Here is a 15,796-nt window from a genome sequence, read left to right as displayed (position 1 = left end):
AGACCAGCTACATTTTCCTCCAAATCATTTATATATACTACAAACAGCAAAGGTCCCAGCACTGATCCGTGCGGAACACCACTAGTCACAACCCTCCATTCAGAAAAGCACCCTTCCACTGCTACCCTCTGTCTTCTATGACCGAGCCAGTTCTGTATCCATCTTGCCAGCTCCCCTCTGATCCCATGTGACTTCACCTTTTGTATCAGTCTGCCATGAGGGACCTTGTCAAAGGCTTTACTGAAGTCCATGTAGATAACATCCACTGCCCTTCCTTCATCAATCATCTTTGTCACTTCCTCAAAAACCTCAATCAAATTAGTGAGGTACGACCTCCCCTTCACAAAACCAAGGAACAACATTGGCTATTCTGTACTGATAAAACATCTTCAGGTTTTAGATTCCATCTGCCAAATTTTTCCCACTCACTTTACATATCTTTATCCAAATAGTCATGGTACTGAACTGGAGTATTGCTGAAAATAGAGACATGTTGTCGAAGCTTTTCGCCTTGGACTCATCAGCACTCATTTCTGAGGGACAGGATAAACTGCCACATAGAAAGGCATGGATTAATCAGAGATAGTCAGCATGGATTTGTTAAGGGAAGGTCATGTCTTACTTCCTCAAACAACTCAATTAAGTTAGTAACAAGAAGGATTGATGAGGGTTGTGCAGTGGATGTGGTCTACATGGAATTTAGTAAGGCTTTTGACAAGGTCCCACATGGCAGACTGGTCAGTAAAATAAAAGCTCATGGGATACAGGGGAATGTGGCAGGTTGAATCCAGAATTGGCTCAGGGACAGGAAACAAAGGGTAGTAGCCGACAGATGTTTTTGCGAATGGAAAGCTGTTTCCAGTGGCGTTCCACAGGGATCAGTGTTGGGTCCCTTGCTGTTTGTGGTATATATTAATGATTTGGACTTAAATGTGGGAAACATGATTGGGAAATTTGCTGATGACACAAAAATTGGCCGTGTAGTTGATAGTGAGGAGGATAGCTGTAGACTCCAGAATGTTGTCAATGGTTTGGCGGAATGGACAGAAAAATGGCAAATATAATTCAATCCAGAGAAGCGTGAGGTAATGCATTTGGGGAGGGCAAATAAAGTGAGGGAATACGCAATTAAACACGAGGATATTGAGAGGGGTAGAAGAAGTGAGAGACCTTGGAGTGCATGTCCACAGGTCCCTGAAGGTGGCAGGACAGGTAGATAGAGTGGTGAAGAAGGCATATGGAATGCTTTCCTTTATTGGCCGAGGTATAGAATTCAAAAGCAGGGATGTAATGCTGGAACTGTATAAAACGCTGGTTAGGCCACAGCTGGAGTATTGTGTACAGTTCTGGTCACTACATTACAGAAAGGACATAATTGCTTTGGAGAGAGTGCAGAGGAAATTTACAAGAATGTTGCCAGGGTTTGAAAGTTGCAGCTATGAGGAAAGATTGGATCAGCTAGGGTTGTTTTCCTTAGAAGAGGAGGCTAAGGGGTGACTTAATTGAGATGTACAAAATTATGACAGGCCTAGATAGAGTAACCAGGAAGGATCCGTTTCCCCTAGCAGAGAGGTCAATTACCAGCGGGCACAGATTTAAGGTGATTGGTCGAAGGATTAGAGGCGACACGAAGAAATACTTTTTCACCCAGAGGGTGGTGGGTGTCTGGAATTCACTGCCAGGAATGGTGGTGGAGGCAGAAACCCTCAATTCTTTTAAAAGGTACCTGGACATGCACCTGAAGTGCTGTAACCTGCAAGGCTATGGACAGGTGCCAGAAAGTGGCTGGATTCTCTTTGTTTTTCTTCTTGGCCGGCACGGACACGACTGGCTGAATGGCCTCCTTCTGTGCTGTAATGTTTCCATGGTTCTATGGTTCTATAATGTAGAAAGATGTGAGGTTGTCTGGTGGAAAGAATAGAAAAGCTAAATATTATTTACTTGGAGAGAGACTGCAGAATTCTGTGGTACAGAGGGATCTGAGTGTCTTTGTACATGAATCACAAAGTTAGCATGCAGTTACAGCAAGTAATTTGGAAGGCAAATGGAACGTAGGCCTTTATTGCAAGGAGGATGGAGTATGTTTGGGAGAGAAATGCAATACTGTACTATTGTGCCTCCTGGCTTGCCATAGATATGTGCCCTCTACCATGAGGCACTCACTGCAGGCATCCATTAGAGGGTAGTTCAATAAAGACACAGTACAAGCAAGTCTGTTGTCCTGTGAGCTCATAACAGTATCTGTCAGTCCCATTTACTGAAGGTGACCAGCGTTTCCCTCCAGTATTAGACACTGTTAATTCCTGCTAAAATCTATGCCTATGTCTGCATGGGTCCTCATTCATGGCTTTATCTACTTGTAACCAATAGAGGTCTGTTGTGCATTGTTTAATAAAGATCACATGGAAGTACAGACAGAGCCGATGTAACAAAGCCTTGTACCAATCTGTGTGCAGCAGTATCTGATCAATGGAGAGCCATGTGACATTAAGATTTATTTTGGAGGGTACTTTACGTAAAGCACAAGCGTTACAGTAGAGTTTATGCCTGTATGTTGGTTTGTGTTCTGTAGTACCAGTGAGATTGTAGAATGCCTCAAAGCACACTTCATTCCAGACATTGTAATGAGTGACAATGGCCCTCAGTTCACCAGTGAAGAATTTAGCCGCTTCATAAAGGATTGGCAAATTCAACACCATACCTCATCGCCACACTATCCCCAGACCAATGGGAAGGCTGAGGTGTCAGTGACCAAAGGAATCCTAAAGAAATCAAGCAAATCCAGCACAGATATATACAAGGCAATCCTTGAGTGGAGAAACATCAACTGAAGGCAAGGAAAGTAGTCCAGTACAATGACTAATGTCACACTACACCCCAAACTACTCTTCCAACAGCAAAAAAGCTACTGAAGGCAGAAGTAGTAACAGGTGTGAGTGACAAAATCAAGATGAAACAGCAGAAAGCCAAATTTCATTTTGACAAAACTGTCAAACCATTATCAGAATTGAGCATTGGAGATCCAGTCAGGGAACAAACCTTCAACGCTCACAACAAGAGTCAGCCCAAGTGGTAACTTGGGACCTGCGTAGTGCAGTTGTCACCTCAACTGGATGCGTTGGAAGTGAACAACCAGATATACCGTCACAACCACAGGCACATACACACAACTGGAGAAGCTGTTCCTTCACTGCAGGTGGCCGATCAGGAAGATGTGAACTCACCATCTGCACAGACCACAGATCAACCATCAGTCCCAGAATCCACAGCACCCCAACAACGGAAATGGAACAACAACAGTTACTGCGGCAACAACATGTGACATGGGAACGACAGCCCGGAGAAGGAAAATCGACCAGATGAACAGCCAATGACAATGTGCACGCACACTATTAAGAGACTGGCATGATTTAAACACTGTGTGCAATGCATGTGCAGAGACTGACAAATAACAAACTGCTAATGAATGAATGTGCATAATGGGTAGCTAGGGCAACTAGTGCAAATGATAATGCTTGAAAAAAAAATTTTGTCTCTCAAGGGGGATGTTTGGGAGAGAAATGCAATACTGTACGAATGTGCCTCCTGGATTGCCGTAGTCATGTAACCTCTACCATGAGGCACTCACTGCAGGCATCCATTAAAGGGCAGTTCAATAAAGGCACAGTACAAACAAGAGCTCAAAGTACAAATGTGGGGAAGTCTTGCTACAATTGTACAGGACATTGGTGAGACTGCACCTAGAGTACTGTGTACAGTTTTGGTCACCTTATTTAAGGAGGGATATATTGCATTGGAGGCAGTTCAGGGAAGGTTCACTGGATTGATTCCTGGGATGAAGGGGTTGTCTTATGAGGAAAGGTTGAGCAGGTTGGGCCTATTTTCATTGGACTTTAGAAGAATGAGAGGTGATCTTATATATTTCAATAAGATTCTGCAGGGACTTGACAGGGTAGATGCTGAGAGGATGATTCCCTTCATCAGAGAATTTAGAACTAAGGGGGCCCAGTGTCAAAATAAGGGTCTTCCATTTAAGACAGAGACGAGGAGGAATTTCTTCTCCCAGAGTGTCGTTAATCTTTGGAATTCTCTTCCCCAGAGAGCAGTGGATGCTGGGTCATTGAATATATTCAAGGCTGAGTTAGACAGATTTTTGATCCACAAGGGAGTCAAGGATTATGGGGGGCCAGCAGGAAAGTGGAGTTAAGGCCACAATCAGATCAGCTGTGATCTTATTAAATGGTTGAGCAGGCTCGAGGGGCCAGAATGGCATATTCCTGTGTTCCTACACTGAGTATACATTTCTGTCACTACACTGAGCGTACATTGCTGTGCCCCTGTAGTATACATACCTGTGACCCTAGAATGTATACATTCATCTTCCTACAAAGAGTGTACATTACTCTATCCTCACAGTGCGTTTGCATTCCTGTTTCCCTACAGTAAGTGGATGTTCCACTGTCCCTACAGTGACTGTACATTTCTGTATCCCTACAGTGTGTGTTGTGTGGACATACATGTGTCCCCATATTGAGTGTACATTTCTGCCCATACTGTGCATTCCTTTGTTTCCAGATGAGCATAAACTCCTTCCCTGCAATGAACGTAGCTTTCTCCCCCTACAGTGATTTCACATTCTTCCTCCTACAGTGAGTTTACCTTTCTGTGCCCCTGCAGTGGGCGTGCACACCTGGGCTCCTGCAGTGAGTGTATATTCCTATAAGTCTGTCCCAGTTCTCAATTTGATGCAGAGTCTGTGCCTTTCAGTTGGGGTACACCAGCCTGTGTATATATCTGGGGTGGGGTATACACATCTGTGTGTACGTCGATCAGAGTACATATGTGTACTCTGTATATGTGTATCTGGGTCCTGGTACACCAGTCTGTGTGTCTCTTGGTCAGGCTACATCAGTAGGGGTAGACCAGTCTGCGTATATATCAGTTGGGATAAACTAGTATGTGTATTTATCTTGGTTAGGGTGATCCAGTCTGTGTGTATACTGGTCGGGGTGCGTAAGTCTGTGCGTACGCTTTGTTTGGGTACACCAGTTTGTCTGCATATTGGTCGGTGTTGTGTTGTTATTGTATTTAGTAGTGTAACAGGGATGTTCTGGAGAAAGTCTCAGACTTGGGATAAGGTCAACTAAGAACTGTTTATTATTTACGTTATACGATATACACTCTCATGAAGCCTCCTAAGCTGGCATCCTTCGTGCTGCTCTCTCCTCTTCAGCCTAACCTCGTGTGACTATGATATTATCACTCTTACAGTGGAGGGGTTTCTCTCACTGTCTTCAGCATTAACCCTTTACATCCTTATAATACAGTCAGGCTACACCAGCCCATGAGTATCTGGGTCGGGGCACACCTCTGTGTATCTGGGTCAGGTTACGCTAGTCTGTGCAAACTCTCGGATGGGGTACACCTATGAACAGGTGCGTTATGAGCCAATGGACACAGTGACTGCTCCAGACAAATGGGGGAGAAAAGCTGCACAACACTAACCCTGGTCGGGAGACAGATAATATTTTCCTCCAATTTCTTCCCTGTTGCTCCCAATGGCCATGAAATTCCAGGTTCTAACTGTGCTGATAGGCATCTGGTACCTGGTCCTCGGTCAGTTTCACATCTGTGTCTAAACAGTGAATGTTGCCAGGCCATTCCAACATGCAAGTTTCAGAGCAACTCTAATCGTGAACTTAACCAATGTTGGAGATTCTCAGTCTCACTGCCCACAACCTCTGTTTAACTAGACTTACTGATCCTCTTTCCACCATGTCTTTTGTTCCTCTGTTGCAGCTGCCTGTAGATTGCCCATAGAAGCTGGACCATGTAGATCCATTGTTAATCTCTGGGCATTTGACTCGGTTATCGGTAAATGTGTTGCCTTCAAGTACAGTGGGTGCCAAGGAAATGGAAACAAGTTCTACACCAGGAAGGAGTGTGAAGAGTACTGTGATGTCATCCCGGAAGGTACAGGAAATGTTCCTTTGAATCTCTGTCCCAGCTGAACCCCTGGTATATGACAGCTGGGAGTAGCTCTGCATCCTGATCACTTCAGTTTCATGGGGTTGGACATGGTTGAACTCTCAGTCACCAACCAAAGCTCTGCTGGTGGCTGAAGTGAGACCACAGGTGCTCAAAGGAAGAAATGGATGTAGAAATCTGAGGGGTCGTGCCTTTCATGGGATGAGGGCTAAATATTGTTAAAAGGACAGAGACAGAGGGCAGGACAGGACAGAAAGATGTTGCACTGTGGCACTAGCCTGTAATGGGTTGTGAAGTGACTGATCTTACTCTTTTTTTCCAGGAGAGGATGACCTTCTGGCTGTTGCAAAGAAAGTGTAACTGAAAATGAAAGAAGAAAAAGTTGAATGCAACGATAGAAATAATCATTAGAAGTGATGCTTAAAATAATCTGTCAGACACATCACATCGGTCTGATTGTAAACACAATGGGCAGAAGGGAGGGAGTTTAACAAATTCAACTCAATTTTGTGATGATGCTTTCAAACAAATTGATCAATAAAACTACACAAGTCAATCATTTGCCTTGAGTCTCCAGATTACTAAATGTACAATGCTCTATTCTACACAGGAATTCACAGACCCTCTCATAGACTCATAGGTCTGGAATTGCTGCTCGATTGCGCGATTGTTCTGGAACAATTTGCCTGATATCAGCATAATTAGTGCAAAAGAATGTGGAATTTTAAGCACTGGAAGCAGACCCTGCCCACAAACTGGCCACACCCCATTGTGAATAAATCACCACGGCAAGTTTTCACAAACTGCACCCATTTGTGGACCTTCAAGGAGGCGCCAAAGATTAAGTTGGATCTTCTGGACACACGGAGACTCATAAAAACATTGTGAAAGGTTTTGAATGAAATTATTTTTTAAACTTACTGCGAAACTGACCACTGTGCCCTAATCTAACTAGAAAATAGTTTTGTATATTTTCTTCAGTCATTTTCAGCAATTTAAATTTGGTTATTCCAAGGTGTTGAACTGACTGTGATTTTAAAATGCAGATGAGTTTGAGTGGAATCCCAGGGAAAAACAAATGTCATTTTGGGCGCATTTTGCACTGGAATTGCTGATTTTTCCCAAAGCAGAAACTCTACCCCACGGAATCCTACAGCACAGAGGGAGGCCATTCAACCCATCATGCCTGTGCTACCTCTTTGACAGAGCAATCTAATTAGTCCCACTCTCCTGCTCTGTTCCTGTAACCCTGCAATTATTTCCCTTCAAATATTTGTCCATTTCCTTCCTAAAGTTATTATTGAATCTGCTTGCACTACCCTTTCAGACAGTTCATTCTGGATCATAACAACTTGCTGTGTAAAAAAATAAAACTTATGTCCCCTCTGGTTCTTTTGCCATTTATTTTAAACCTGTGTCTGCCAATGAAACAGTTTCTCCCTATTTCCTCTATCAAAAAGCTTCAGAATTTTGAATGCCTCTATTAAATCTCCCCCTAACCTTCTCTGCTCTCAGGAGAACAACCCCAACTTCACCTTATATTTTGTTTAGTTTCTACTCTTTAATTCTTTTATTTTTTATTCTTTATTCATGGCCAGCAATCATTTCCTATTCCACATTGCCCTTGAGAAGGTGGAGGTGAGCGGCCGCCTTGAACTGTTCCTGTGAATGCTGGGATTTTGACCCAGTGGCAGTGAAGAAACAGCGAAATATTTTCAAGTCAGTGATGGTGAATGACTTGGAGGGGAACTTGCAAATGGTGGTGTTCCAATGCACCTGTTGTCCTTGTCCTTCGAGGTAGTAAAGGTCATAGGCTTGACAGGAGCTGTGGAAGAGTCCTTGGTGAGTTGCTGCAGTGTATCTTGTAGATGGTACACACTGCTGCCACTGTGCACCAGTGGAGGAGGGAGTGAATGTTTAAGGTGGTGGATGGGATGCCAATCAAGTAGACAGCTTTATCCTGGAAGGCATCAAGCTTCTTGAGTGTTGTTGGAGCTGCACTTATCCAGGAAAGTGGAGAGTATTCCATAACACTCCTGACTTGGGGCTTGTAGATGGTGGACAGGCTATGAGGAGTCAGGAGGTGAGTTACTTGCTGCAGAATTCCAAGCCTCTGACCTGCTTTTGTAGCCACAGTATTTATATGGCTGCTCCAGTTATGTTTCTGGTCAATGGTTTGACGAAATACCACACAAAAGGCTGGTTAACAAAATTGAGGCACATGGAATAGGAGGATCAGTATCAGCTTGGATTTAAAAAATTAGTTTAAGGACAGAAAACAGCGTGACATGGTAAATGGTTGTATTTCAGACTGGAGGATGGTAGACAGTGGTGTTCCCCAAGGGTCAGTGCTAGGATCACATTTTTTTAGGTATATGTAAATGACTTGGATATTCGAATACAGAGTAGAATTTCAAAATGTGTCAATGATACCAAATTTGGAGGTGTAGCAGAGAGTGAGGATGATATGAATCACCTGCAACAGGACATAAATAGGTGAGCAGAATGGGCAGACAAGTGGCAGATAGAATTTAATACAGAGAAGTTTGAGGTGATGTATTTTGGCACAAGCGATAGGAAATGGCAATATATACTTAATTACACAGTTGTAAAGAATGTGCAGTGACAGAGAGTGATGGGGATGCATGTGCATAGATCTTTGAAGGTGACTGGACATATTGAGAGAATAGTTCACAAAGCATATGGGATCTTTGGCTTCGTAGATAGAGGCATTGAGTACAAAAGCAAGGAAGTTATGCTGAACCTGTTTACAGCTCTGGTTAGGCCACAAATAAAGTATTGTGTCCAGTTCTGGTCACCACACTTTAGGAAAGATGTGAGGGTCCTTGAGAGGGTGCAGAGGAGATTTACCAGAATGGTTCCAGGGATGAGGGGATTTAGCTACAAGGTTAAATTGGAGAAGCTGGATTTGTTCTCCTTGGAGCAAAGGAGATTGAGGAGAGATCTGATAGAAACGTACAAGATTATGACAGGTTTAGACAAGATAGACAAAGAAAGGTTGCTCCCATTAGCTGATGGTACAAGGATCAGGGGACACAGATTTAAGGTTTTGGACAAGAGATACAGGGGGATATGAGGAAGAACATTTTTAAATAGTGAGTGTTAATGACCTGGAACTTGCTGTCTATGACGGTAGTGGGAACGGAACCAATGAATGATTTGAAAAGGAAATTAGATGGGCACTTGAAAGAAATAAATGTGCAGGCTATGGGACTAGAGCGAGGAAATGGGACTGACTGGATTGTGCTGTAGAGAGCTGGCATGGACTTGATGGGTAGAATGGCCTCTTTCTGTGCCATCATGACTTTACTACTCTATGACTCTATGGTGACGCCCAGGATGTTGATTGTAGGAGATTCAACAATGGAGATGCCATTTGAAAGAGTAGACTCTCTTTGTTGTAGATGCTCATTGCCTGGCCCTTAGGTGGCAAGTAATATTCATGTCACACATCAGCTCAAGCCTGGACAATGTCCTGGTCTTTCTGCATGTGGGCACAGACTGAGGAGTTAAGGATAAAACTGAAAACTGTGCAATTATCAGCAAACACCCCCACTTCTGTCCTTACGATTGAGGGAAGGTTATTGAAGCAATTGAAGATGATTGGGTCTGGGACATTGCCCTGAGGATCTCCTGCAGCAATGTCCTGGGCCTGAGATGATTGGCTTCCAACAACTATAACCATCTTCCTTTGTGCTGGATATGATTGCAGCCAGTGGAGAGTTTTCCCCTGATTCTCATTAACTTCAATTTTATTGTGACTCCTTGATGCCACACTCAGTCAAATGCTGCCTTGATACCAGTCACTCTCACCTCATCTCTGGAATTCTGCCCTTTTGCCATGAAGCCTGGAGATGAGAGATCCTGGCAGAACCCAAACTGGGCATCAATGGACAGACTATTGGTGAGTAAGTGCCATTCACTGATAACATAGATGTTGATTTACTGCTTATTGATACTAGAGACTGATTCACAGCTCAATGACAAAATAGAGACTGATTTACAGATCTCACATAATCTAATACAATAATAATCTCACATAATATAGCTCATTGAAAATACAAAGAAGGATTGAAAGCTCACTGATAATGTAAGAATTGATTTTCTGCTCACTGATGATATAGAGACTGATTTAGAGCACACTAATATAGAGACTGATTTAGAGCACACTAATATAGAGATTGATTTAGAGCACACTAATATAGAGACTGATTTAGAGCACACTAATATAGAGACTGATTTAGAGCACACTAATATAGAGATTGATTTAGAGCACACTAATATAGAGACTGATTTAGAGCACACTAATATAGAGATTGATTTAGAGCACACTAATATAGAGACTGATTTAGAGCACACTAATATAGAGATTGATTTAGAGCACACTAATATAGAGATTGATTTAGAGCACACTAATATAGAGATTGATTTAGAGCACACTAATATAGAGACTGATTTAGAGCACACTAATATAGAGACTGATTTAGAGCACACTAATATAGAGATTGATTTAGAGCACACTAATATAGAGATTGATTTAGAGCACACTAATATAGAGACTGATTTAGAGCACACTAATATAGAGACTGATTTAGAGCACACTAATATAGAGATTGATTTAGAGCACACTAATATAGAGATTGATTTAGAGCACACTAATATAGAGACTGATTTAGAGCACACTAATATAGAGATTGATTTAGAGCACACTAATATAGAGACTGATTTAGAGCACACTAATATAGAGACTGATTTAGGGCACACTAATATAGAGATTGATTTAGGGCACACTAATATAGAGATTGATTTAGGGCACACTAATATAGAGACTGATTTAGAGCACACTAATATAGAGATTGATTTAGAGCACACTAATATAGAGATTGATTTAGAGCACACTAATATAGAGATTGATTTAGAGCACACTAATATAGAGACTGATTTAGAGCACACTAATATAGAGACTGATTTAGAGCACACTAATATAGAGATTGATTTACATCTCACGGATAATGTAGGGACTGAACTATAGGACACTGATAACATAAGGACTGATTTACAGCACATTGATAATAAAGAGACATGATTTACAGTTCACCAATAATATGTTTTTGTCGTTGATTGTCCTTTGAGGTGAAGGTAACCATGTCTATTTTCTGGGGTGTTTGGTCGGGTTCCAGTGGGTAAAGGCCTGCTCAGGTCGGGAAAAAGAACCCGACCCGAACCTGACCGATCCACAGCGGACCTGAGCCCGACCCGGCCCGAGTCCCTCCAATTTTGCCCCGAGCCGAGCCCGCCCACGACTCGGCCCGACCCAAGCCCAACCTGACCATCTCTTTACTTACCTTCCGACTGGGAAGCTCCACAAAGCTGCAGCACATGCGTGATGAAGTCAAAGTGCCATCACTCGCTCACTGCACAGGCTCAGTTTTGTCCCGGACTCCCAGCTCAGGTGAGCTTTTTAATTTCAATACTTACCAGCAGAACACTTACCGTGTGTGTCCGGCCTGACCCAACCCAAGCCTGACAGCCAGAACCAGAACAGAGGCCGGACCCGACCCGAACCTGATGCATGTCGTCAAGTCCCTTCAGGTTCGGGTCAAGTATTAGGCCTTTACCGGTGGGCATGTAGGTGACTGCTAAGGCCATCTGCTCCCGGAAGGTTCTACTGTAAATAAGGCAGGATTGTGCAGACAATTGAGTTTTAGATGAGCTGCTGGCGTGGGATTTCCTCTCTTTGTGTTTTCTCTCTGCCTCTGAATATGCGCCTGCTTTCAAAGGAGGCCAGACTCATTTTTACTTGTTTGCGCCAGGTGCAGTGATCCTGGGTGAGCTTCTCCCAGGACTCGGGGTCGATATCAAAATCCCTAAGTGAAGCCTTCGGAGTGTCCTTGTAGCGCTTCCTTTGACTGCCATGAGAGTGTACCCCAGACTCTAGCTCTCCACTGAAGATTCACTTTGGTGAGCGAGTGTCGAGCATTCTGGCGACATGAACAACTCAGCTCAGCTGTGACTGTCTCACTATGGTGTGGATGCTTGGTATGCCAGCTTGGGTGAGCTCCTCACTGTCTGGTATTTTGTCCTGCCATTGGATCTTCAGAAGCTTCCGAAGGCAGCTCAGGTGAAAGTGGTTGAGCCTCTTGGCATGACGCTGGTACACAGTCTAAGTTCCATATGCGTAGAGCACAGTGGGCAGGACTATTGCTCTATAGACTTCCAGTTTTAGGCAGATTTACTCCTGTGCATTCCCAGATTGATGATTGAAGTCTGCCAAAGGCATTTGCTTTGGTAATTCTTTCATGTGTCTCATCAGCGGTATAGACAGCTCGAGAGAGTGTGCTGCTGAGAGAGGTGTCAGGTTCTGGTCATGGACTCGAGATAGGGTTTTCCTGGAGCAGGCTGGTACATGACTTCTGTTTTCTTTATGCTGCTCATTAAGGTCAAAATTGTCTCATGCATTGGAGAACAAGACCATTCTACATTGTATGTCCAGCTCTGAACCAGCAACTTGTGCACAGTCATCAGAAAACAGGAAATCGTGAAGTATGTCCTTGGAGACCTTGGATTTTGCCTCAGATCGAGCAGCTTCCTGTCCATACAATATCTGATTTCAATGCAAGGAAAACCATCCTGGAAGGCACCGGAGAGTATGGAGATGAAAAACATGCTGAAGAGGGTTGGTACTGGTACACAGCCCTGTTTAACTCCATTATTAACTGCGAATGGGTCAGAAGATTTACCATTATCCAGGACATACTCGAGCATGCCGTCATGGAATTGTCAATCCATTGTGATGTATTTCTCAGGGAGGTGAATTTCTCCATTACCTTCCAAAGGCAATCATGACTGGCTGTGCCAAAGGCCTTGGTCAGGGGCAGAGATCCATGTTCTGTTCTTGGCATTTCTCCTGCAAACACCATATCAGTGATTCCTCGATCTGTTCTGAAACCGTACTGTCTCTCGAGTAACAGGTCCTGGTCGAGATGTTGCACTAAATGGTTCAGAGTGATTCTGGTGAAGATTTTGCTGACAATGTGGAGGAGTGAGATTCTTCTGTGATTGTCACAAGATTGGTGAGTTCCTTTCTGCTTGTATAGGTTGGCAATGGAAGCATCTCTGTATTCTTGCAGGATGGTTCTTTGCTTCCTGTTTGGGATAGAAATGCAATACTGTACTAATGTGCTTCCTGGCTTTCTGTAGTCATGTGACTTCTACCATGAGGCACTCACTGCAGGCAGCCATCACAGGCTCAGTTCAATAAAGATGCACTACAAACAAGACTGTTGTCCTGTGAGCTCGTAACATGGTGTTAGACTAGAGTTGAGATTGAGTGTTGAAGAGCTGTATAGAAGCACAAGAATGTTCAGAGCTGCTAAAAGCTGCTAAAAGCCACAACCAGCCACAGAAAAGGAACACAGAAGCAGGCCACAGCTGAAAATACTAGGTAAGACACAATGGCTGCAAACATTTCCCCCTCTGCACCATTTGAAATGAACAGTGATATGAAGCAGAATTGGCAGTTTTTCCATCTGTAATGTCAAAATTACAAAATTGCAACAGTTTTAATAAACAAACCAGAGCACCTACAAGTAACTACACTGTTATCACTGTTGGGGAAAGACTGTTACAAAATGTCTACCACCCGAAATCTCTCTGAAGAACAAAAAAAAAGACAACAGATATTTTGAAAGCCTCGAATGCATGCTTTGAACCACAAGTTAATGTAACTTATGAACGGTGTGTGCTCAATATTAGGGCCCAAGGTGAAAAAGAGTCCACTGATCAATATGTGACTGCATTAACACAGCTCGCAAAATCCTGTGAATTTGCACAATTAAAAGATGATGTAATTAAAGATAGGATTGTATTAGGGCATAAGAGATCCCGCAGTCAGTGCACGTCTACTGAGAGAAGACAAACTCACTCTCAGGAAAGCAATCAATATGTGCAGAAGCGTTGAGGTTGTAAATCAATAGCTGGAGCGTACAATAGCAGAACAGACCAGGCCTTGCATTATGCTGATAAACATTCCAGGCCAAAAGGACAAAAAGATCACAGACAAAGTGCAGGATACAAATACTGCGGAGGACATCACACAAAGGAAAAGAAGGCGTATCCAGCATGGAGAGAGCAGTGTTCTCACTGTAAGAAGCCGAATCATTTTGCACACAAGTGTTTGCCTAGAAGGAAGCACAACAAGCAGGTACAGATATAAAAGCAAAATACTGCAGATGCTGGAAATCTGAAATAAAAACAAGAAATGCTGGAAATACTGAACAGGTCTGGCGGCATCTGTGGAGAGAAAAGCAGAGTTAACGTTTCAGTTCTGATGAAGGGTCACTGACCTGAAACGTTAACTCTGCTTCTCTCTCCACAGATGCTGCCAGACCGGTTCAGTATTTCCAGCATTTCTTGTATTTATTATTAAAGTAGGTACAGATGACCACTGGAGAGATATCAGCTGAAGATTCTGTCGAATCACTATACACCATACAACTTGTTGGTTCAGTCAGGTCAATAGGTGATAAATGATTTGTTACTGTTGGAATGATGACTGCAGAAGGAGAATAATCAAGTCAACATAAAGTGTCAGATAGACACCGGTGCATCATGCAACATCATGACCTGCACAGACCTGTGTGAAATGGCTCAACATGATGATCCAAAAATGAAGCCCTCGAAAGTAAGGTTGAGGCTATATGACAGCACCAGACTAGTGCCGAGAGAGCAAGTTACTCTGAGAGACCAATGCAATGACAAGAACAAAGAACTGGAGTTCCAGATCATAGCTGGCAAGCAAAAGCCACTCATCTCAGTGGAAGCAAGTTTAAAGCTTGGACTGGTATCCCTCAACATGCAAAAAGAGATTTGCAACATGTCACAGCACACTAAACCATTGACTACAGAACAGATCCTAGAGGAGTACAACGATGTGTTTACAGGTTTACGATGTCTTCCTGGAGAATATCATTGAAGTAGATGCTATCGGATGTCAGAGCACCAGTGTCAGAGGCAATTGCACATCTAGAGAGGGTGGTGACACGTCTCTGTGCCCTGCTCAAGGATGACCTGCAGCCCATGGGCTCCAGTGGACATCCCATGCCTTTGTTCCTCATAGTGGTAGCGATTCTCAAGCCGTGACACCTGTACAGCTTTTCAGGGGCCTACCAGAGACCTTTGTGGGGTCACACAGTCAGCAGTGCACTGCTGCATCAGGGAGGTCACCAATGCCCCGCTCCGGAGGGCCAGTGAGCATGTCCGCTTCAGGATGGACTCTCACAGCCAGGCCCAGAGGTTTCAGTACCAGTGCCAGAGAGCCATAGGTTGTAATGTTCATAGACTGCATTCATGTGGCCATCAGGCCTACTGCCAGGCTACCAGCTGCAGACGTCACCATTAAAGGAGCCCTCTCAATCTAGGTGAGGCTAGTATGTGAATACCGCAGATGCTTGCAGCGACTGTGTGACCGCTTCTCAGGCAGCTGCCATGACACCTGGGTCTTGTGCCAGTCCCGGCTGCCATCGCTGTTCACTGAACTGGCTCAGATGGAGGGGTGGCTGCTTGGAGATAAGGGCTATCCTTTGCAGACATGGCTCCTGACACCAGTGAGAGACTCCACCACTGCTGCAGAGGAGAGATACAATGCCAGCCACAGAGCTACATGAACCATCATTGAGCAGGAGATCTGCATGCTGAAAGAGCGCCTCCAGTGCCTGTATGGATAGGGTGTTGCCCTGTACTATGGGCCGAAAAGGCCAGCTCCTTTCTTTGCTGCTCTGTACAACTA

At 43.8% G+C, this 15,796-nt stretch overlaps 1 protein-coding gene across 1 annotated transcript in view; it reads left to right on the top strand.

Annotated features, from left to right (window-relative positions):
- Positions 1–6,544, top strand: part of LOC137347841 (protein AMBP-like) — a 522,339-nt gene extending 515,795 nt beyond the window's left edge. Inside the window, exons 9-10 of the mRNA XM_068012887.1 lie at positions 5,800–5,973; positions 6,311–6,544. Coding sequence (XP_067868988.1) covers positions 5,800–5,973; positions 6,311–6,348 — 212 coding nt within the window. The 3' untranslated portion in view covers positions 6,349–6,544. The remainder of the gene's footprint in view (positions 1–5,799; positions 5,974–6,310) is intronic.
- The last annotated feature ends 9,252 nt before the right edge of the window (positions 6,545–15,796 follow it).

Source organism: Heterodontus francisci, chromosome 32 (assembly GCF_036365525.1).
Source record: "Heterodontus francisci isolate sHetFra1 chromosome 32, sHetFra1.hap1, whole genome shotgun sequence".
In the NCBI taxonomy this organism is placed as follows: domain Eukaryota; kingdom Metazoa; phylum Chordata; class Chondrichthyes; order Heterodontiformes; family Heterodontidae; genus Heterodontus; species Heterodontus francisci.
Note: the sequence above shows the minus strand (reverse complement) of the source record. Positions and strands in the feature narration are given on the sequence as shown.